Below are 22,976 nucleotides of genomic sequence, written 5' to 3' on the forward strand. Positions count from 1 at the left end.
ATGCCCTCTGCTAAGCAGCCCAGAGAGAGACCTATTTCAGTTCACTAGGTGTGTGCTGTCAGGGCTAGGATGTGTTTATTATTCCACTGCACAGCACTAATGGACACAAGACATTGGAAGTTTTAATCAGATGCAGTAAAGTGCTATCCACATTAGTCTAGAAACTAGAAAAATAATAACGTCTGTTTGTGTATAGCACTGTTACTACGTGAAAGTCAGGTCATCTCCGGGTTCTTTGGGCAGCGCTCTGATTGCAAAGCTGTGGGAGCTTTGCTATGGGTTGAGGGCAATATGCAACCTTAAATTTGTACTGGGGTCACTGGCTAAAACCGGCTTTCTGCTATGTGTTTGGTGCCTGTAATCGAAGACATTCTGTATGAAGAGGTCTATGCAGAACAGAAGCTGTGGAATCAGGTCCACCAGATGGCCATAGTGACAGGATCTAGACCTGTGCCATGAGGATCAACTTTTACCAGTCTGAGGCTGATGCACTGCTCAGGACAAGGGTACTTGTGTTTTTTATGGTAGAGTAGTCATAATAATTATATTATGTTTTCTACAAATACTTAAGTATTTTTAAAACAATTTAATGTTCTATGGATAGTAAAAGTTCTATTTGACATGTGAAAATTTGGCTTTAAAATTTGGGTTTGGACTTCCTTTGGTTTAAAAAGAAAAGGGGATTTCTCTGATTTTTCATTTTGAAAAGGAATGCTTGGTATTTTTTCTAGAACTGTTCTGCTTTCCTTAATAACTACATAAATGCAGATTTTTTGCTACTTTTAGTATCTGTGTGCATGCATTATTTTCTTTTTCAAAACTTAATTTATGGCAAAGTAGCAGAACAGTAATGGCACTTTCCTGGGTAAATCTTTTCCTTAAAGTGTAAATGTAGAGAAAAAAAAATAGGTACAGGCTCATGGGCATCTTTTTTTTTTTTCTTTGTAAGATATTTCTACTGTCTCTCATCCACGACTGGAATGTCCTTTCTAGACATCTTTCAAGTCTTAGAGGAGCAGGGAACTTCTTGGTAAAAATGATACTGGCTGTGTGGCAAACACCAGGTGCGCAGCAGGGTCAGTTCATTCCTACATGCACTCTCCTGTGATTCTGCAGGCAAGGTAACCTCGCAGAGCTGTGGGGAGAGGGGAGAAACTTGTGCTGCAAGACAAAATCAGGCTCACAAGACTTGTATGTTGGTGAGAAGCTTGTGAGGGAGTGGTGGTCCCTTCTGCATTTAGCACACCAGCCTGATTTAGTGTCTCCTTTTAGGTAGTATTCACTGGGAGAACTTCAGAATGTCAAATAATGTAATGATATATCCTGAGTGTAACTCTTCACATCTTTATTCAGCAATAACGTATTTGGTTCACTGATAAAGTTTAGTCAATGTTCTGCTAGTTATTTTTATTTGCTCTGTTATCATTAGCTCCATCTGCATTATGATACAACTGCTTCTCCCTGCTTTCCCTTCTCACTTTCTTATGAATAGATAATATTAGTATGTGATGGAACAGTTTCCAGGTAGCATCTATCACCTCCTCCTCAATCTATAGTATGACATTAGACCTGCTTCTCTGCAGGCTTTTTTGTTCCTTCTTTCCTTTCACATAAATGAGAAAGAAATTAAATATTTTTAGAATATTGCTTCAGAAATGAAATACTTTCAGAGCTGAAATTCGTGTGGACCAGTACTTTGAAAGGAACTAAAACTTTACTAAAACTTGAACTCCAGGAGACTTAACTCAGTCTTTAACTACGAGAGATCGGGACCAGGAGGGCCTGCTTGAAGGTGGGAATTATTTTATCTGTGTCTGCTCTAGAGATCTTTTATCCTTGTACAGCATCTGGTACTAGTAAAGGGCAGAGGCAGAGTGCAGGTCTTAGTTAACCTTGGGTCTGATTCAGTCTGGTGATTATTATGTTCCTAAAGCCCTGAGCAATTCAGGGAATCTGGCCTACAACAACCAAATGTCACTTCTAGTATTCTTACATTTCTTCACATTGTAGCTAGGGCAGAAATTATGTTGTCCCACTTATCCTGTAAATATATATGAGACTGAGCACAGATGGAGTTTCCCCATGACTTTCCATATATTTGATTAGCAACCCTACATGAATTTTTGTGTGTATCATGTCTTCACTCTTCTTTTCTAGAGCTGACATATTACTGTCGTCATTATTTGTTTATGCAGTGCCAGCGTGAGTGTTTGGCTTTTCATTAGTTGTCCGTATGTAAACCAATAGTTTGTAATTACTTTTGAGAGCGCCTTTAGGAAATAAGGAAATTACACTTACGCATTCATATGCCCTGTTTTAGAAAGAAGTTGGAGTCGTCATGCTACTGCCCTGTTGGAACAGATGTATCTGGTATGCAAAATGTACATGCCACATGTGGGCTAACTATGAAACAAAATTAAAATTTTAATCAAAGTCTCCATGCATTTCCAAAGTATTAAAGAGCAGATTGTTAGGCGTGTAAGTAGGTCACACGTTGTGTTGAGCAATTGTGCTTTGTCCTTAGCCATCTGGCAACATGAATCAACGTCAGCTGGATGCAAATATAACCCTGCAAAGGTGACCTTGGTAACAAGACTGGTCCACTGAGCAGAAGCTACAGGACGGTTACCTGCAATCACAAGAATATTTTAAGGGAAAATCCGAAAGTAAGGTTTCTTGATTCTAGGAAATCTTACGGGCACTGCTGCCATTTGGTAGTCTGCTGTTTGTCAGCGGTAGCTACTTTTAGTTCCAAATCACTACATGTATACTTCCATTTCAGTGAAAGACTGAGAATTCACTGGAATTGAGAGTACGTATAAGTGAGGCAGAAGACACCAAGTAAAGCAAAAATGGTTCATTATAGTCAGTTGCTGCTAAAAAGACAGATTCCAGATATTGTCCAAGGATGCGCTTTTTGTGTAACTTGGCTTTTGAAGCACTCAGTTTTTAAGTCTCTGAAGCTTAACCCAACAAGTAGAAAATACTTGTAGCTCAGTTGAAATGACAATATCAAGACAAATTTGGCTGTGAGTTTTAAATCTGTGGGTCTGAAATCTAAAATGAATAGAAAATTCCAGAAGGAAAATAATGTATAATAAACCTTCTCTGTGTTGTTTCCAGCTCAAAACAGTACAGCATTTTTCATGTATCAAAGGCTTTGCTGGAGTGCATGGTTAACATTGCATTTTGCTGCCTTACTTTAGGTGTCAGTGTTTGAAATCTTTGCTTAAGCATCTTTCGGAGTGACATGTCTGCATGACAGCATTAGAATCCAGTTCTGATGGTTCCCAGTCCTGTTTCGAAACCACTAATCCCACAAAGGAGTTTTGTGGTCTACTCGAGTTCTCCTAGTTGACTGCATTAACAATGAAGTCAGAATTTCCCTTGTATGGAAAACAAAAAAAGGGGAAGGGCAGATATATGAATTTCCAGGTTCCATGCTATCTACAAAACGGATTTCACATATGCCAAACCTACAGCAAAGAAGTTCCCCCTTACATTGTCCTGAACAGAAGAAGCCTTTTTCTTCTTAAAAAAAGGAAACACTGTGAAGTGTGGATGCCATCAGGTTTCCTCAGCCTGCCTTCCCTGCGTTATGACTCATGCAGTTAAAAATGTCAATACAAAATGAGAATGTAATGCTGTTTTCTGCACACACACACACTAATGTAAAATGTGTGTTCATATACTGTGAACTAAATAGTCTTCAAAATTCAGAGTTATTTGGTTTCTCCAGTTACAGCTAGGCCATATTGGAGTTTCCAGCTATTATTATTAGTATTAGTATTTGTCATTATTATTTCTAAAAGCATTTTATGGGAACATGGAAGCTACTCTTCTTGCACAGTAAATGTATGGGACCACATTAATTTCAGTTTCTCTAGTGCTAGCAAAGAAAACTGCAGCTTAAAATTTGTGTGAGGCTGTTGTAAGACAGTCAGGATGTGAGCAGGAGTTAGCCATATGTTTATACCTGCCCACAATAAAGAATGTCTCAGGTCAGCACTTGGGTGAGAGTGTAAGAAGTTGTGTTACTTCCAGTTGACCCACCTGCAAGTGTTTGAGGTTGAGATTTTCTCTTGCTGGAAGCCAACTGGCATTACAAAAGGAGAAATAGCAAATGATGAAATATAATACACATTCTCATAATGTAAAGTTGTTATTGTCCACTGAATATCACTTTTTCAACATATGGGAAAAAATCTGGTATAGTATTGAAACTGTTAAGACGTATGCTCATCTAGATTACTGTGTCTCAGAAAGTTTGCAGCAACTCATAGTGTATGTCCATGATGGATGTGTGGAAAGTATTAACATCTAATTTTGCTTTAAGCTTACTTTCATTTTTATTTTGCATGAGTATTATAAATCGACCTACAACTAAAGGCAGCCTTGGGTATATCTAGATTTGCAGTTGGTCTACAGCATAAGTTATTTTTAGATGTGAAATATCTTCGCATCCACAAAGAGTATGGTTATTCACTTGGTACAAATGCGCTAGGGAAATAAGTAATTTTACTGCTTTTAAGTGGTTTGCAATCATCTTTTTTCACTTTATTGGATTTAAATCTTTTTCCACTACTTATGAACTACTCAGTTGGATGAGTCTGTTTCTAATCGATCAACAAGTCAGGCATCGCAATGTGATCTCTAGGTTCCTATTCATGAGTCTGGTTTAATTTCAAAGATAGAATTCGAAAGACACCAACTTCATTAAGGATTTCATTGCACTCAAGATGAAATTGTGGTCCCTCCTGAAACTGCGAATTCTTACGCTGATTTCTAAAGATCTCAGTCTGAATGGCAGATGTTTGCATCGGTGCAGCAGCAGACATTTCCTAGGATATTACTGGAGTCTGGCACAAATTCATGAAGTTGGATCTCTGCAGACACTCTCGTTACAGATTCGTATTCTGAGCAGAACTTAAAACTCATTAAAGCTACTAGTTTTAAGTGCATACTTCCATGTAAACATTTGCTTATAGCACTAACAGAAACCAAAGGGAACAATAATTCCCTAATAGCGTTAGAGACTTTTGGAGCAAATGAAATTGTTTCCAAATCAGGGAAAAATGAGCAGACATTCAGAATGTCACACATCTGTAACACCTGGAGACTGAAGAAAGATGGGTATTCTCAACCTTTTCCCAAAATCTATGAATTTTGTGGGTTTAGATAATACTATTTACAAACCAACTGAGCCTAACTTTTAATTAAGGAAGTTAATTGGAAAATGCCCTTAGTAATTAAGTTTCTCCCCTGACATACTGTAAATAAATAAGTTATGTTGGAAAACAAGATGAAGATAAACGAAGGACTGTTAAAGAATAGGAACTGTTTAGTCCTCTAAACAAAAGTACATTTCATCCTCTAAATACCAACATATGCATTAATAGCTATATTCATTTTATCATTATTAATTTTATTATATTCTTTTAATAAGAAACACAGATAAGTGCTATTGCAAATATTTGCTTCTTTCACTTCCCATTACTTCTGCATTTCATCAGTGATTAGTGCTGTTGAGCAGCCTCCAAACTGACCCCAGCTGAGGCCAGCTGCATCCGACACTGACCTTAGCCTTCTGCCCTGCCCTTCCCTGCAGTCAGCTGCGCGAGATAAGTAACCCCCAAATATCTTCCTTATTTGTGGTCATGCCTGTTCATGTAAATTCCAGTTGGCAGCAGAGTACATTAATGCACTTAATTAATTTAAGCTACAGCAACTAGCAAGCAGATACAGAATTTGCTCAGCCGTGCTTGCAAGAATGGCATAATCTTCAGGAGAGAAAGCAGGATTGCGAGGGATATGATCTACTTTTTAAGTTTTGAAGAAAAATTAACCAATTTAAGTTATCCATAAATTTGAATTTAAGCCCTCCTGAAAAAAACTTGGAGCCTGACTGAATTTGAAATATGACAAGAGTACTTAAGCCTCCTTGTATTTTTGCAGATATAGTGGGATCCCATCTCTTCAAGAAATGATAGTGTTCCTGAATTTGCAATAGCTCAGTGCAGGAACAGAGACCCTTAAAATGCTTGATTCTGCATGGGCCTCTTACAAGAAGACTGTCCCTGCCCTAGTTGCTTCCCACATGTAGTTTTCAAGCAAAGAAATTATATAAATATTCGAGGAGAAATGAAACACTTGTATTAAGACAACTTGAAGTACTTCTTTCTTATTAAGCTTAGTGAATATACATTCAGCATGATTATTGCATTAATTATACACCTATATTTTTTGCAATGTGATTAATATCTCCAAGCACTTTTTAAAAAAAAAAAAAGCATCCAACAACTTAGAAATTAATGAGACAGACTGGGATAGCAGTTTGAATAGTAATTTTGGGGTGTTAAAGAAAATGCTGGTAGTAAAGTTAGACACTTTTAAATCCAGTTTCTTCTGAACTTGTAAATGTTCAGGCCTGCCTTTATAAAGCATTGAGATTTTTTTTGTTTGCCTTTTAAGTTTTGTAAGACTCAATACAACATTTTAAAACATAGTAGTAGCCTAGCGTCCATCATCACAGTCTATTTAGCCTGGTGAATGAAGAGTTCTTCCACTTCTGGTTTGAGAACTTCACCTACCAGCCCACAATGGGTATGGTTTTGGTCTGAATCTTATAATTGCTTCTGATTGTTGCTGCTCTGAGATAAGCATCATGTAACTATTGAGAATTCAGAATCTTCCAGACTGACATTTGTTAATATTATCATTCATAACATTTCCTGGTTGGAGTTTAAACTCTGAAATTATCCACGTGTACAACGCTCAGACAACTAGCTTCCCTGGGCACATAAAATAAAAGCTTTAGAGGCTGTAAAAGAGATGTGTCTTTGCCTCACCAAGGCTTTGCTGGCCTTGGTGCAAAGAAACATTTGTTGGCAGCTGATTTGCCAAAGCTCTGAAGATGTGCCTCTTCTGAAGTCTGCAGGGTTGCTTCCTAGCGGGTTATTACTGCTGTATGTCACTTTGGGCATAGCGTCCTGAACTGAAACTTCCTGGTGGAAATGTAGTTCAGGCTGCTGTGTTGATAAGAGTTGCCCTAAGATGAGCCTGAGCAGATTTTAGCTTTTTGCAGTGGGAATGAGGCAAACATTTTTGGAGAAGAAAAAAAGATGATTCACTAGTAAGCAAGAGTAGTGCTCTTCCTGTAATTGCATCTTCTTTCAGATTATGAGGTTTAGTGAAAATAGACAGGGGTTGCACTGCTGTTCTCCGCGTTCTCTGGAAGTTCAGTGTTGTGATGGAGCCCAGTGGGTACTACTTTCCTGGTAACTCTGCAGTTCAGATAGAGGCTCAGATCTCAGGAACATGAATACTCTGGAGCAATGTACTAAAAGCACTGGGTGGAATCTTCCTTAATTCAGGACCACTCCAATATTTCCATTTTTCTTAGCTGTTCCCATGGTTGTGTACTTTCCTGACTTAACTATGTTCCAGAAGTGAAAGAATTTGCCTGTATCTACCCAGCACAATCAGTTGAAAATATTTTTGTATAGACCTGACAACAGAAGTGTGGGTGGGTAAGGTCAAACCCAGCTGCCACCTGCAGATATCCCCTTGGCGCACAACTAGTCTATTATTCTCTTCAAGGCCGGAAAGGGCTGGAATTGAGACAGAAAGCCTGGGTGGTCCTCACATTTCATGTGCCAAGAAAGAGTTCCACCCTGCTGTGCTCTTGGTTCCTCAGGCTGGAGGTGAAAGCCATGGTTAAGCCATTCTGCACTTCATAATGGTGAGAAGACAGATCTCAGTCAGTGTCTCTGATTTTTCCCTCATCACCTGACCTCACCTTGCCCATTTTGTCGTTGCTTCGAGTAGTTGTTTTTATGAACCTCAGCATTAGGTGATAAGGCTAGACATAGTCCACCAGCTGAGTCAATAACACTCTGGGTTTGTAGCTAATTTTTCAGGTTTATGTGCTGTTTGGCACAGGAAATCCATGATTTTAATTAGCAATAAATAGGAAATAGTCTGCTATGGATTGATCTTAAACAGGTACTGCTATACTAAATTAGTTCAATAAAAGCAGGATTTTCCATTCAGCAAATTGACATTAAGGCATCTTGACTTTATTAGCAGTAGCTACATTATCTGTCTGAAGCTAACTTGGCTTTCAGAAAAGAATGGAGCTGAAAATCTGTTCTTAGACACAAGTAAATGAGCTTATTATAGAGTACAGAGCGTTGGGATAGAAGGGACTTCCCCTGTGTAGTCATTTGAAGAACTAAATGGCATATGTATTGCATGTTACAAAATAAATGAAGCTCATAATGATTTGTTAAAAAACAACATTTTTTTTGTCCATTTCACAATCATTTAATGTTTAATGAAATTTTGGGAGATGACGTTTTCTTGATGTGGTGTTTGTGTAAAAGATCCTTTTATCTGACACTTCATTAGGAAAAGGATTTGGATTTTGAACATTCTTAGGAAATAAATCTCCTTTTACTGCAGGGAGAGCTTTGCAATCTGCTATGTGTAACACAGAGAAGGAACTAAAATTGCCTAAACTATCAGCTACCTCTGTAAGACAAGACTATGCTATTGCTTTCAGGTTCTAATAATATTAAAACTTGAACTAATAACTTATATTTCATACAGTTTTGCAAATGAAAGGGTTGAGACCTTAGCAGTGAAATGACTTACAGAAAGTTGCTAAGGAAATCGGTTTGTCAGATAAGACAACTAAACTATTGCATTTGTGTGAGGCATTGAATCAATGAGACGTCCATTTGCCCAACGTTTATCTCAGTTTCACTGGCATTTGCTCATAATCATTTCAGAGATGTTATTGGTATCATTTTGAATTTAGAGTGTGATTTAGAGTGATGTTTTGGCATGGGAGAAGAATTTTCTTTAATTTGCAGTCTTCCAAATTTTAATATCATTTACGGAAAAGCAATTGCTGTCTCACTATCAAGATCAGAGGACATGCTCCTTTACATCCCCTGAAGATAATTTACTTACAAAATCCATGTATTAACAGTTTACACTTTCAGACAATCAAATCATGTACACTTGCTAAACTGGGGCAATGAGTGTGTTTCATTGAAAAGCTTTTGGGCTTTACTTTCTTTGACCTGTTTACTATTAGGACAGAGGGAAGACTGAGCCAACACAGAATACTGCTGCAAGCTGTGTTCTTACAGAAATAACTCAACTAGGTTATCTGATACCTAACTAGGCACCAGACAAGTAGTTCCAGTTTTGGGTGCTATATACCTTGCTTTAAAATTAAGCATTGTGCAGACAGAAAGCTATTTTCAAGATGGAGCTGAGCTGATTTCTCTTTAGTTTTATGGTTCACCTCAGAGAACAGAGGTCCTTCCCAGCCCTTGTTAACGTTCTTACACACATACATACGTCTTTGGAACACTTGAGTTTTAAACGATGAGTGAGGTTTCAGCATTGCTTAACATGAAATATTGAGATACTTAATCTGTATCAAAGGAATATTTGAATGTGTGATCTAGACATACTAAGTCTTTACAAAAGGAAAAGTGTCCTCAGTAATGTAGATTCTTGCGTAAAGTCTTTGACAGCTTTATAGTCTCCATAATGTAACAGGTTTTGTGAACACTCACTGCTTTCTGTATAGGAGCCTCGGAACGCAGACAAGAACCCAGCTTTACAGTAATGGGACCGTTACAGGGCAGCTAAAAAGGCTTCATTATCATGTAAGAGATGTTAGTAGTTCTTAAAGCTCTTGGTGGCCGTGTCACCATGGCTAGTGAAAGAACTCTTGACCTCAGTTTAGTGCTTACTGAGTAATAACAAAACCCCTTTCTGCCTAGTAAAAATACAATATGCTTCTTTATTCCCTTTCTTTGTTTAGCTCACTCCCAGTAGTAATCTAAGTCTTTTTGAGTCTTTCATTCCCTTTAATTGACCAGATTGGAATGCATTCTTTCATCACTGCTGATGAACCCTAAAATAATCCCTTGCCAACCTGCTGTTCTGGATTAGCTGTAGCAGTACTGCTTTCCCTAGCATTCTTTCCATTTTTAAAGTAATTTTGACCTCTTTTTGATGAGGAGTTGATTCACAGGGGTTGGCTGACTACCTCTCAGACTAAGGCAATTTGCCAAATGCATCCCTGGAGCAGGGAGTGAACTTTTAGTGTACTCTGACTGATATCAATAGCAAAATTCAGACTAACTTCAGTGGAGCAAGCCTGTGTCCTAAATGAGTAAGTCTTTGAGACTTAAAATTCAACTTGTCCAGTGAGACATTCACAGAATCTCATCAGCCTCCTTACTGCAGCACGTTAACTCTTTGTGCTTGACCACAGGAACATGAACTCGGGATAAGAGTCCCAGATCGGACTTTTTGTATCTAATGGTCATCATATTAATGGAAATACATTTCTGAGAAATAAATTCCATTGCCTTGATCTTTATCTAGCTTGCAAGTTAATAAATGTTATTCTATGTACAGTAAAGGTGATAGAATTTCATAATTTGCCTGGACCTTGTATTGAGGTTTGGGAGTTTTGTTGTGGGGGGTTTTTTTGAGCTGAAAAATATATATTCTGACTTAATCTTCTGGCATTTCTGGAGCTGTCATATTATAGTATTTGATTTTTTAAAAAACTTAATAACAAAAGTAATCAATAGGAAGCAGGAACAGAAATGTACTTTTTTTTCCCCAGGATGAGAAATAGGAGTGCATTTGAAGACTGTTCTTGCTGCAGTTGGATCGTGTTTGTATATCTTAAGGGTGAAATTGCATAGTGATGGGTTTCACTCACATCGTTGTTAAACCAGTGATTTTCACTGTCATGCAGTAGAATTAATCTGGATTGGGTTTACTGTTCCACTGAGAGAGATCAAAGCCAGGACCATTCTCTTCCTCCTGCATTTCTTCCTCCGTCTGCCTACTTCACAGTCAGGCTCACATCCATTAATAAGCAAACCAACATGTGCATTGGCTTTTTGGCAAGGATGTGGACTGGAGGATCTTTTCTGATCCAAGGAAGATGAGAATATAACAAGATTTCACTGCTTTCACAATGTGAAGACAAATTGCTACCTTAAATGTTTTTTGTACTCTTTTTGTGTTGCCATGAGCTAGATTTTGTCTTAAGTGTCTGTTTGTGCAACCTCGCTATAGATTACACCCCAGGGAAAGCATGCCCTGTACCCTTTCTTTTCCTTTTTTGCTTGGTTTTGCAATTCAGTCTTCTGTTTGTAGATACCTATATAAAGCACGCTTTTATGTAAAACACATCTGGCACATTATTTTGAAGATGAACTCTACAACACGCAACACAGCTGGAAACAAATTTTGAACAGGAGTCATGGCTTAGTAATGTAGGCCAGAGCTGCTTCTGTAAAGACTAGGAAACATTTTTCTTGGTCCATTGATGAAATAATGGACAGTATATACTGTTTTCCCGATGGCTTGTGTTCTTCCCCTAATTTAGTGGCCAGTGAGCACTGCTTGCTTCTTAGTCAGCTGTCCGGAGTTTCAGCAGAAATATGTCCCCTCGTTGCCACCAGAGAAGAGGTATCCTTTAGCTAGCTGAACCCTTGCCAAGAGGAATATGGTACAGAAACAAGAGAAGGAGCTAGGCATGAATGTATCATTTCTAAAAATCTTAAGTCATTTGGGTTGCGCCATTGCTTAAAACTTTTCCATTTCACCTCAAACTGCTTTTTAAAATCTTTCCTTCTTTCTCTAACATGGTCATTTTGTGCTGCTGTGGTCTCAGAAGACACTGTAAGTGTATGCCCAAGGCAGAGCCAACAGCAACACATGTAAGTTGCTGAGTAACTGAGAGGCGTGAATTACTAAGAGAACAAAGCGATGTGCTGTGAAGCAGCTCTTGTGGATGAGCAGTATTCCCTTTTTCTTTTCTCTGATACAGTGCGATTTTCTTCATTGTATTTTTAAAGGTTCATAAAAGATAATTGTAAAGAATAGTCACATTAACAACATTTGATTGGAGGTCTTAGGTCAGCATAATTTATTACGGTGAATTTCTGTGCCACGTTTCTATGCCCTAGCAAGAATATAAATCTGGACTAATTGTGGCAATAGTTCTTTATAGTAGTGTCATGATAAATAAGAACAGAACACAGCTTCTCACAACAGCTTAGAACCAGCAAAGTAAAATGCAGCCTCTTTTGTGGCCTTTGCACAAGTGAGGACACATCCAGGATCATCAGATAAACCACAATACATTTGACTTCAGTATTTTAAAAGCTTAAACTTGCACTGGATTGATTTCTAGACTTCGTGATTTCTGATGTCTCTAGAAAACTGCTGGGAAAACAGCGTTAGGTAGACATTGACTTTGAATAGGAGATAGTGTTTTAACACTTCCCCGTGTCATTAGTGTTCTTCTGCAGTCTAGTTCCCATGTGCATCTTCTCTAAAATGTTGTCTTAGTACTAATAAAAGCAATAGATATTTGGCTGCTTAGTTATGAATTGAGAAAGTATTCTGTATTTTCTGTGTTGTATTACCTATGCATGAGAGATTTCACAATAAGCTGCTTAATGCAATGTTTGTATATTCAGAAAGATACTTCTCACACTAGAACCAAGAAGCTGCTTGGGGATTTTAAAGACCAGGTAATTACGACAAGTACAGTCATGACCAGCAGAATGGAAGAGAGCTTGAAATTTGGTGTTTGTTTTAATCCCTGTTTCTGACTTTTTCTTTCTTATGCTGCAAGACAGTGCCCGGAGCTCCAAAACTAGTGAGCGCCCCTGTGGTAAATATGTGTGCGTAATATATAATATACGTCTGCTACACTGGCGTCATTTGGATCCGGAGTGTCCTAATGGTGCAAGTGCACAGACTATATTGTTAAAAGCTCTATAAACTACAGGTTTTGAGTGGTGTGTACCCTACTTACAGCTAAATAGTTTTGTCTTGTAACCTTGTAATTTCCTATCACTGTGGAATTCATGCTATCCAGATATCTCTGTTACTTTCAGTGGACTGTGTTTTGATAAATAATCAAAGGGAAGATCCTCAGTTTGATTACATGGGGTGGGGGTGGGGTGGGGGGGGGGGGGTGTTATCAGGTTTTGGATGTTTCTTTTTTTGAAATGTTTACTTATTTTGGGCCTGATGTTCATCCTCCAGGTAGGTAAAACCTGTGCCTTGGCAGCTGTGTGCCTACTTGCACACTCAAATCCTGGCATGTGAGCACGAGCCAATACATACCTGCAGTCACCTGCATGCAAAGTAGACACACAGTTTCAGAAACCAAGATGTGTTCTTTAATAGGGAGGCTGGCTAAAAACAGTGCCAAAAGTAAGGAAAAATATTAAAGTTGCACAAATGAAGGAATTTAACAAGAGGGTGCTTAGTAACGTTTTCCAAGACTGGTTTTAAGGGAATTTCTAATCAAACCTTAACCTGCCGCCTTCAGTAGTAACAAGCCTCGTTGAAGTAAGTAGGCCAACATCCACAGTAACAAAATGTTTGTGTGCTACAAACATATATGTGATTTTGTAAAAATTGCCAATTTTAAGTAAGGCACTTAATCTGATTTGCCTGTCAGTGGGAACACAAAACCAGTGAAGCGTATAGATCAAAGGGACAGAAAAATGAAGTGCATCAGGAAAAGTGATAAGGAACTAAGCAAAACAAAGTAGCTTTCTTTTTTCACTTTACATTTCACATTCTTGCTGCTACATTTTTTTCTGCTACAAACTGTCACCTTCTGCTTCCTCAGCTAATATTTTAGATTTGTTTTGCATGTCAAAATGGTGCAAGCTACCACAATCACTAGCACCCCATTTCGTGACCATCTTATACCCAACATGTATCTTAAAACACCATTTGTGTAAGTGTTAACGCGGTAGCTTTACAGCCCTGCTACTTTACTGCTACCAAGGTGAGAAAGAATTCAAGGAGAAAATAAATAAAACGGTTTAATTTATTTGTTGCTCACAATATAAGAAGGTGGCATAAGTTCCCTCACACAGAATTTCAGTCAAATGCAGCCACATTGTTAGCTAATTATATTTTTTTGCCTGCCATTTTGACTCAATTAGAAGGCATTTATGAATCTGCATGAAAGCAAAATGAGGACACAGTGCTCAGACGTATTGTTCTGCTTCTTCACCCATTACTAAGGAAGTGACTCAATAATTATATTCAATTTAAGAAAATGCTTTGAGAGGAAATGTCTTGTAACAAATTTTAAAAGTACTACTTCAGTTATGAAGCTATTTAGTCTTTAAATATTAAATGAGAAACTTTATTTTGTGCTATTGTCTATTTCTGTTTCTTTTTAAAGGTTTCAGTTTTCAATTTCATTTGTAACAAACCTGACAGCTAAGACAAAACACAGTTTACCGCAGTGAACTTGCATGCAGGTATTCCATGACTGACTCCCACCTAGTATCACCATATTACATGGGATGCCATTACAGCTCTGGCTCCTGGGCGATGTAAATACAATGTGACTGCGTGATAGAGTGTGATGGGTATGATGTGGGAAGTGTCAAGACTTTAGTGGTACCAACTGTATCATAAAAGAGCTGTGATTTAACTTCTTCCAGCAGAACAAAGTTCACCAATATAATAATGCAGTTACTATCCATATGAAGCGGTAAATCCCTTGATACTGAAATAACACTTATTTTAGAGTAAAACAAGACAGTTACCACAATAATCTAACACAACAGGGAATGACACGTACTGCAGCCACTTGAACGTGGCACGGCAATGTTATTTAAGGACCACACTTGGCAAGAACCAAAAGCTGGCCCATTTTTTTCAGTTCCTGGCTATAATTTTGAAGCCACCTTCTAGTAACTGCACAGACTAAAAAACTTGGGTCTTTTTGATTGCTGCTGGATTATCTTCAGGACATCTCTGATCCAGACCTTAGACCTCTTCAAGAGAGAGACTTTAAGTTCAGGATGCTCAGAGTGGTGCTTGATGAACCACAGCTATCCAAGCGAGTCTGCTCTCAGTAGCTGCCTGCAGCACGTCAGGGTCTTCTAGGTCGATGGGACAATCTGACAATCCTGCCACTCTTTTGAACTATCAAACCGAAGTTCCAGCCCCAGAGAGAAACACCAACTCAGGACAGAGGCGACTGAACTGTAGTAACATCTCCAGCAGCAGCGTGTCTCAAACCTGGTCACACTCAGGCACTGTGCAAGACTGACTCAAAGGGAATAGGCTGTCTGGTGAAGGGGCAGCACCACTCTTGTAAGCACTTGATGATGTCCTTGAAGGCTTTCCATCCATCCAGACTGCACTGAGTTTGTGGGATTAGGCACGATTGCAGTCTGAGGCCTTCCTGCAGCAATGGCCAGAGGTATTTTTTCAAGCACATGCTTCAGGTGGCATGGCTGATGCTCATTTCCTTCAGAGACATGCTTCTTTCCCCTTCCCAGAAAAAAAAGTGACACTTCTTGCAATGTGCATAAGCTGCAACTTTCACTAAACCCAGATCTCCCACGTAACACAGTTGAAATATATCCTCTTGTAGTATGGAGTGACAGGTGGTGACAAAAAGACTGGTTTCTCGGACTAACGTGTACCTAGTCAAATATTAATGAGCCAGCACACAGAAGCATGAAGTATTCTTTTGTTTTTCATTAAGTGCATAGATTAAAGAGATGTTATTTTACTGTAATGCACAGAATTATGTCATTTCAGCTTAGAGTAATTGTTAATCGCATCAAATTGAAATGATCCTTGGTTTTGTTTTAAAGAGCATAGAAGAACAAGAAGTAGAGGAAAAACAGAAGTAGAAATGGAATATGAGACTATAGTGAAAGTGAGTGAAACATTCCCCTTTTTATCTAGTAATGCTAATGTTGTTTTCCTTTTACATGTCAAAACTAAGTCAGGAGCGTCCACGATTTACTGCCTGGTGGTTCTTCTGAAATCTTTGAGAATTATTATCTGCTAGCTGCATAACATAAGCTGCCACTGACCATTGCATCCTTTTTTATCCCGTGAAAGCAATGTGGCTTATTCAAATCATTCCCCACCCCATTGTCTCCCTGCTTGTTTTATTTATTGCTGCTTTTGCCCCACCTCAGTGCAGCGGTCAGGGACTGTGTAAAAGCATGATTATACAAGCTTTCTTTCCACAGCCCTTTGGGTCATCAGAATATCCTTTGTTCTCTGCTCACAGTAGCTGCAGTACTCTCAGATGAGAAAACCAGGCACTATGAAATGTCTCTTTGAAGGGGTAAAGAAGGTTGATGAGGGGAGGATGTGGGGGTAGGAATTGAGAGCATCTGACTGTAGAGGTCTGAGATGGGGAAAGGTGTTGAAGGTAGGAATTCTGGGTATGTCTAAAGATTAAGCTTACCAAGCAGATAAATTAAGGATTTGTCATCTGGGACACCAGAGTATGGGATAAAGAAAGGATTAACCAGGGCATCAAGCAAGAGGGAAAAATGGGGGACAAAGAGAAAGAATTTGTGAAAGTGAATCAGTAAAAATGGATTAGTCAAGCCTAAAGGGGAAGCTTAGAGGTAAAGGAGTGAGTTTTTCAGGGAGGAGGAAGGGAACAGCAGACAACTGGGAAAAGGCAGGCAAAGCCTGGAAGATGAAAGTATGTTAAAGTAAAAGAGGTTTTATCACTGCTTACAGAAGGGCTGATGATTAGAACGTGCTGATAGAAAGAACCATTATTTCAGGGGTATCTCTGCTATCAGCAGACACAATTATGTATAAGCAAACTTCCTGAAACCTCCCGTAAATACAGTCATGCCAGGAGATCTTGAGTTTTCACTGCCCAGGGGGTAGCAATAAGCCACACACCTTTGTCACTGAATCAGTGAATCCTGCTTGCTTTGTATTTTTATTTAATATTTCACCTTCTGCTGCTTTCTTCTGGAATGCTTTAGTATGCTTTGCTTGTCTTTGAGGAGAGAACCGCCGTGGCTTCTCGGTGAGGACTGAATTTGGTAACAAAACCTGCCTGTCTGCTGCAGTTACCTGGTTGCAAAGGACTTTGGTTAATTGCCAGGCAGGCAGTGTTTGCTTTTCAGCGTCCTCGGGCTCAACTCACACACGTGTGCGGGAGTAAAAGGAGCCTTCTCAAGAGAGCTGCAGCTCCTCGCTATGGAACATCCTTCTGTGGCTTTTCACCATCCTGCAGAAGGTCTTACCAGTTGTTCTGTAATTCATAGTCCCTCCTAATGACGACCAAGGCTCAGATTTGGGGACGACTCCTCTTCTAGTCTGTGTGGTGCCGGTACCAGTGTTAGCAGTGATTCACCTTCAGCATTGCTGTGCTGGTTCCTTGTGCTTTCCCCCGTGAGTTGCTTTATCAACCTGTCTAGGGTTTTATGTTTGTTATTTTTTTAAGTACTTATCATGTGTACTTCTGTGGACATGTACTGGCAAGAAAGAAGGAACCAACTCTGTACATTTGATCTGTGCCTTGCACAAGACAAATTGACTTCTATACTGCAAGGTAAATGCTACATAAGTTTGCCTGATAAAGCGTGACTATAACTTGATTTGTCAGGCTTTTTTGCTGTGAATCACCTGTCTCTGCCCACATGGACACGAACATATTCTTCATGTATCTATTCATATCATTACATGCTTATAGTTTATTTAAATGTTTTTATTGTTGCAAAATAAGTGATCGTTTTTTCAAACACTTGTTAAAAATAACACAGTTCTAAATATAATTTAATTATCATTGTGGTAAGGTGAAAGATTGAAACTGCTAGGCAGGGCCTAGATTTCATGAATGTTGTTCTCCTGTTGGACACAAGGGAGGCAACTAAAAGTGTACATTTCCTGAGCAAAGTACTTGCGAAGGAAGAAGGTGCCAACATATTCATTATGGGCTCTAGACAGTATTCAGAAGACTGACTTACTGAAGATGGCAAAATTGAGTTGGCAGTTGCTCACTAGGGAACTGGGATTTCTTTGTTGTTTGTGTGTGTCACGAGAATATTGATTTCTCTTCCTGAGGGATGTTTGGTCTTCCTTTCTTGAAAAGCAGGAGGATAGGAATAGAGCTGGGCTGCCTTGAAACAACTCAGTGAACATTAAAAAAACCCAGAAGTACTTGTTTAAATTCTGTTCTCATCATACATCACATTTCAAACTATTCAAGGCCAACCTCATATCACCTGCCTGGGTCAAATTAGGTTATCTTGGGACGATGGCGGGGACCTGGGCAAATCCAGTTGCTCTTGCAGTTAGAAGGAAACCAGACCTCTGAGAAGAAGAATAGAACATATGGCATGGAGCTCATAGGGCAAATTATTTCGCAACCTGCTCATCCTGAAGGCTAGTATTTCTACAAACTATTAGTGTAGACCAGGGGTCCTCAAACTACGGCCCGCGGGCTGGATACAGCCCCCCAGGGTCCTCAATCTGGCCCCCGGTATTTACAGAACCCCCCGCCGGGGGTTGGGGGGGAACCAAGCAGCCGCAGATGACTGCCTGCCACTGCATCCGCGCGCCGGCCCCCTGTGTAAAAAGTTTGAGGACCCCTGGTGTAGACAGTAGCTGATCTGTGGTCCTTATTGGGTTATTTATATTAGTACACTTAGAAGTGCCTGTTTGGATCAGTTTTGTTCCGCAGGGTGTTACGTAGGTCAGTGAGATCTCAGTGTGGTATTTGCACCCTTAAAATGGTCCTTTCTGCTGAAAATTCTGCAGGTTCAGTTTTCAAAGCAGAGATTGGGTTTCAGGATTCAGTATTCCTGATAGGATTGACGGCCTTGGCAGCAATTAAATCTTTCTCTGTTCTTTTAGTAATACACCTTATACCACACAGCTTGGATGCTGCTGGAGTTGATGTGTGATAGATATATGAGCCTGTAATGCAAAGTAGCATGGAAATTGTAGAAGCTCCTGGGAACAATAACTCACTGTCACTCTTTTTCTCGGGGGACCATTGTAATTCTGAGCAGGTGCTCACGCTCTCCATGACATAATGGAATAAATTCTGCAGTACCTTCTTCCCAATTCCACGACAGTGTTAATGTCTCCTTTTGGCCTGGAATACCCTTCATTCCCATTTGTATTCAGACAGGCACTACTGTGGCTCCCACTTGAAAATACTAATTGGTTGAAAATTAATTCAATTTTTTAAATTATTACTTAACTTTTTACTTTTTAAGATTTTGGGGGTTGGTTTTGTTGAGTTTTTTTAAGACTGGGCTTAATTTCTTGTAATATCAGTTGCCATTTAATGGTTGCGTCTCCCTCGTAAGTAGATTTAGTTCAGTGATATAAACCATGTTTGAGGATTTTACATAGGCCAAGATCCTCTCTATTGGCTGCTGCAGGAATTGGTACAGTGTGAAAAAGCAGTAAGCCTGCCCGCAGGTCCAGATCTTTTACGTGACGTAGGTACCTGTTTTTCCACCCAATCACCAGTAAAGCAGAGAGTACATACTGTAAATATGAATGTTGCCAGCTAAGGACTGACATATCCTGTGCCCTGCTATATTCATTTTTGCAAATTTTTCTGGGCACGTAAGTAAGCTTCACCACCCAGTCTTCCCAGTGTGGTCATCTGTTACAGGTGTCCACCATGACAATGTCCATTTTCATGTCCAATTCCCTCATTACCCAGAGACTTTCAGCAGGTCCCTCTCTTACAATATGCTGGTGGCCAGAAAAAGAATAAAGATGTCTGACGAGTATCTCAGCAAAGACCTTCTTTGTACCTGTCCTCCCTGAACGAGCTGTGTCTTTTGTATATTTCAGTAACATGATTTTTTCTACGAAATCTGTGTTTACACCAATGAGGTCATGACTTTGATTTACTTAAAAATAATCATATGCTTTCCCTTTTTCCACTGTTTTGTGAGTACGTGAATCCACAAGCATATAGACATGTCTTAAGAGGATTGATTCGGTATTCACCCTTGTGTCTCTCCTATAACCATTTATTAATATTACGAGGAGCACTTTTTTAATAAACATGCATATAATAGTGAACATTTTTAGTGTCTTTTAAAAGAGTCACATATCAAGTGCAGGATACTGACATCAGGAAATCTCACAGTGGCTAGGCTGAACGTTAAAGGGGCTGTCTTTTTTTTGTGCACAGAAGTGTAAGCCGCTATTGTCTGAGGCGAAAAAGAGCTGTATTACACACAGAAAGTTGGCTGCCCAATGCTCTGCCTTTTCTTATTTAAAAGCACAATTCAGCGCAGGATACAGGAGGCAGTAAGGTGGAACAGCTCTGTACCTGCTGGTATAGCATGCAGGGAAGACTGACAGCAAGCTGCTGCCGTTTGCCTGACTTTAAAGAAGCATCACTCTCAGGTATGATTACCTCCGTCAGGCATGCTTTTCAACGCAGAGTATTGCAGCTGCTTTCTTTCTAATCCCTATGGCAGGAAGACACCATTCCCATGATCTGTTTGAATCATCTGAATGTTACATTTGACTCTTCGTTGGTGCTGCAGTTGTAGAGGATTTGGGAAAAAACCCACCTATCAATTCATGGCTGCACTTTTTAAAATAATTCCACTTCACTTCCCATCATCAGTGCCACTGAGGAAAGCGGCTGCAGGCAGCAGCCGTGACTGATGTGGCAGTCCATGCTGTGTGCCTCTGACAGATGCCAGCATGAACCATCTATAATGGTACAAATGCCAAATTGTCGTTTCAGTGTATCAGTGAAGCAAAATATGACCAGACAAGAGAAATTCAGTTGTCCTAAGGTCTGTTCTGCAAAGACAGCAAGGCTTAAAAGAGTGGGTTGAAGCCTTCTTTGAGAGCCTAGGGCCATAACAGCAGGAGAGAGAGAGAAACTAAGAATGGTGCCTTCCTCTGATGTATAGACCAGATGTTCCTCTGCAACCAGCCTCCCTCTAACTTCTAAAGAAGTAACTATTTAAAATTTCCCATCCACATTTACCTTGCATTTGGAAATGATCCCGTTGCAGAATCTTCTTAATCAGCTGTCCTTCGGGTTATATATGTTGCTGTCCTTCTTTTGCATTAATCACTGGAGTTCTTTTCTTTTTTGTCTGAAAACAGTCATACCGTTCGACCGGAAAATGAATGCACTGAAAATGCAATACTGCAAATTAAACACGTGGATAACAGCTTGTAGCTCCAGTAGTCTGTGTTAACATGTGACAAGACAGAATAGTAAACTGAGGGAGTTCTCCTGTGAATTCCGTGCCCCCATTATCTCTCCTTCTTTATCCGAAGGGCTGAGGAAACCTTTTTTGTTAGCCAAGACAGCTTGGTGCTTTGGCTTAATTTTCATTGCATAATTTTAAATACAGATCGTGTCTACAGTGCTGCAATTAATGGATAGCCTAAAGACTTATTATTTCAAACTAATTGATATGTAAGAAAGTTTAAATAACATCAGTGATAAGAAATTTTTAGGAATAACTTCTGTAACTAACTGAGAATAATCTTTTTGCCGTTATGGAGAGTAGCAGATGACTTAATTATTCACTCACCATCACTAAATTTAATGCCTGTCTGTATTTCTATAGTTCTAAACACATTTCCATGAGATGGGGGAAAGATGATGACATTTTATAGTCATTGTATTGTCATTCTAAAAGGGGTTTTTTGCAAGTTAATAATCTCATTTCTGATACTTGTCTACCATCATTTGGAATACTCCCAAAATTCAAGATAAACGTCTCTTATCCTCAACAAAACTGTGTACTCTACACATATTTTAAATAGAGCTTTAAACCAAGCAGCCAATGTTTTTAAAGTATTCTTTTGCTTCTTCAAATAACTTGATCACTTATGAAAGGCTTTTATTTTTCTAGTGTTCATTAAACTTATCTTCAACTAGATCGTGATCAGAATTGGCATCAGAGAATACACTGTAAAGTTGTAAGAACTCTCAAAAATTCTTTAATGTTTTTGGAAGATGTCAAGTACCAAAGTAATAATAAAACACTGACAGAGCATTAAAAAGATAAGTTCTTATAATGGAAAGAGGTTTTGTTTTACTGCCAGTTGTGGGTTTTTTTCTTACTAAGGTTTTGCATGGTACCAAACTTTTCAAAGATAGAAGCTACCAATAGTGATACACATAAATGAAATCAGATTAAAAACAAATAGGAGCTCTAAGGAGATCTTATTATACGTTTTGATGGCATGCTTCTCAGTGGAAAAAAAAAACCAAAGGACTTGGTGAAGTTCCATGAGTTCATCTCTGGTGAACTAACAATGAACTGCATTGACTTCAGAAGCAGAGAAGCTGGGGACCAAATCCAGCACACGCTGATGTCAGCATAAGAGCTCACTCTTCCTATAGTAGGCTTGAGATCTGGAGGGAGGCCCCAGTGTGACATCCACCTGCTGTGGCCCACTGAGACCAGTGAGGAAAGGAAATACCAAAGGAACTGATTCTCTAAGTAGTTTTAATTTGTAGTATCCCTTATTTTTCTGTCTCTGCTGGCTTCTAGGGAATTTGCATCTCCCTTTTCCTGGCAACAGGAAGGTCTGACCACAAAAGTCAGCAGTGCTATTGGCAGTATCATTAAAAGGTCTGTTCAAGAGGACTTTAAGATGTTCCACTGCACGGCAAGATGAAAAGCATGCTATGGTGCAGACTTGCAATGTGCAAGCACTGTGACACACACATTTTCTATCACCATAGCTCACTGGACGTATTCCACTGTGCTAGGGAAGAGTTGACCTCAGCATCTGTGCTGGCTGGTTGGACTGCAGCATGATCAGGGTAGTAGTCCTTCACCCATAATAAGTATTAAGAGGGCAAAACACCTTCAGCTGTTTCCCTTTTTCATGGAGCTCAGGTGCTCAATAGAAACCCAGAAACCTGTTTGTGGTCAGGTCTGGACACGAGAATGGCATCTGACCACCTCTGTGGAAATCTGTTATCCTAGCTGTCTGTTGAAGCAGGCTTGGATTTTAAGCAGCAACGTCCTGTTTCCTAGACTCTTCCGTGCTGTGCTGTTTCCTTTAAATCGCTAAGACAAGACAGTTGAGAACCCTGAACCTCCCAAACATGATTTTTGCACGTCTCCATTTTGAGTCAGATTACC

At 39.4% G+C, this 22,976-nt stretch overlaps 1 protein-coding gene across 4 annotated transcripts in view; it reads left to right on the forward strand.

Moving 5' to 3' along the window:
- PLCB1 (phospholipase C beta 1) overlaps positions 1–22,976 on the forward strand; it is a 401,184-nt gene that overhangs the window by 362,964 nt on the left and 15,244 nt on the right. For 2 of the 4 annotated variants that reach the window (XM_040611967.1, XM_040611968.1), the window contains exon 32: positions 15,702–15,766. The exons of the other annotated variants lie outside the window; for them this stretch is intronic. In XM_040611967.1, coding sequence (XP_040467901.1) covers positions 15,702–15,740 — 39 coding nt within the window. In that variant the 3' untranslated portion in view covers positions 15,741–15,766. The remainder of the gene's footprint in view (positions 1–15,701; positions 15,767–22,976) is intronic. 4 annotated transcript variants of the gene reach the window in all.

The sequence above is a fragment of the Falco naumanni genome, chromosome 12 (genome assembly GCF_017639655.2).
Source record: "Falco naumanni isolate bFalNau1 chromosome 12, bFalNau1.pat, whole genome shotgun sequence".
In the NCBI taxonomy this organism is placed as follows: Eukaryota; Metazoa; Chordata; class Aves; order Falconiformes; family Falconidae; genus Falco; species Falco naumanni.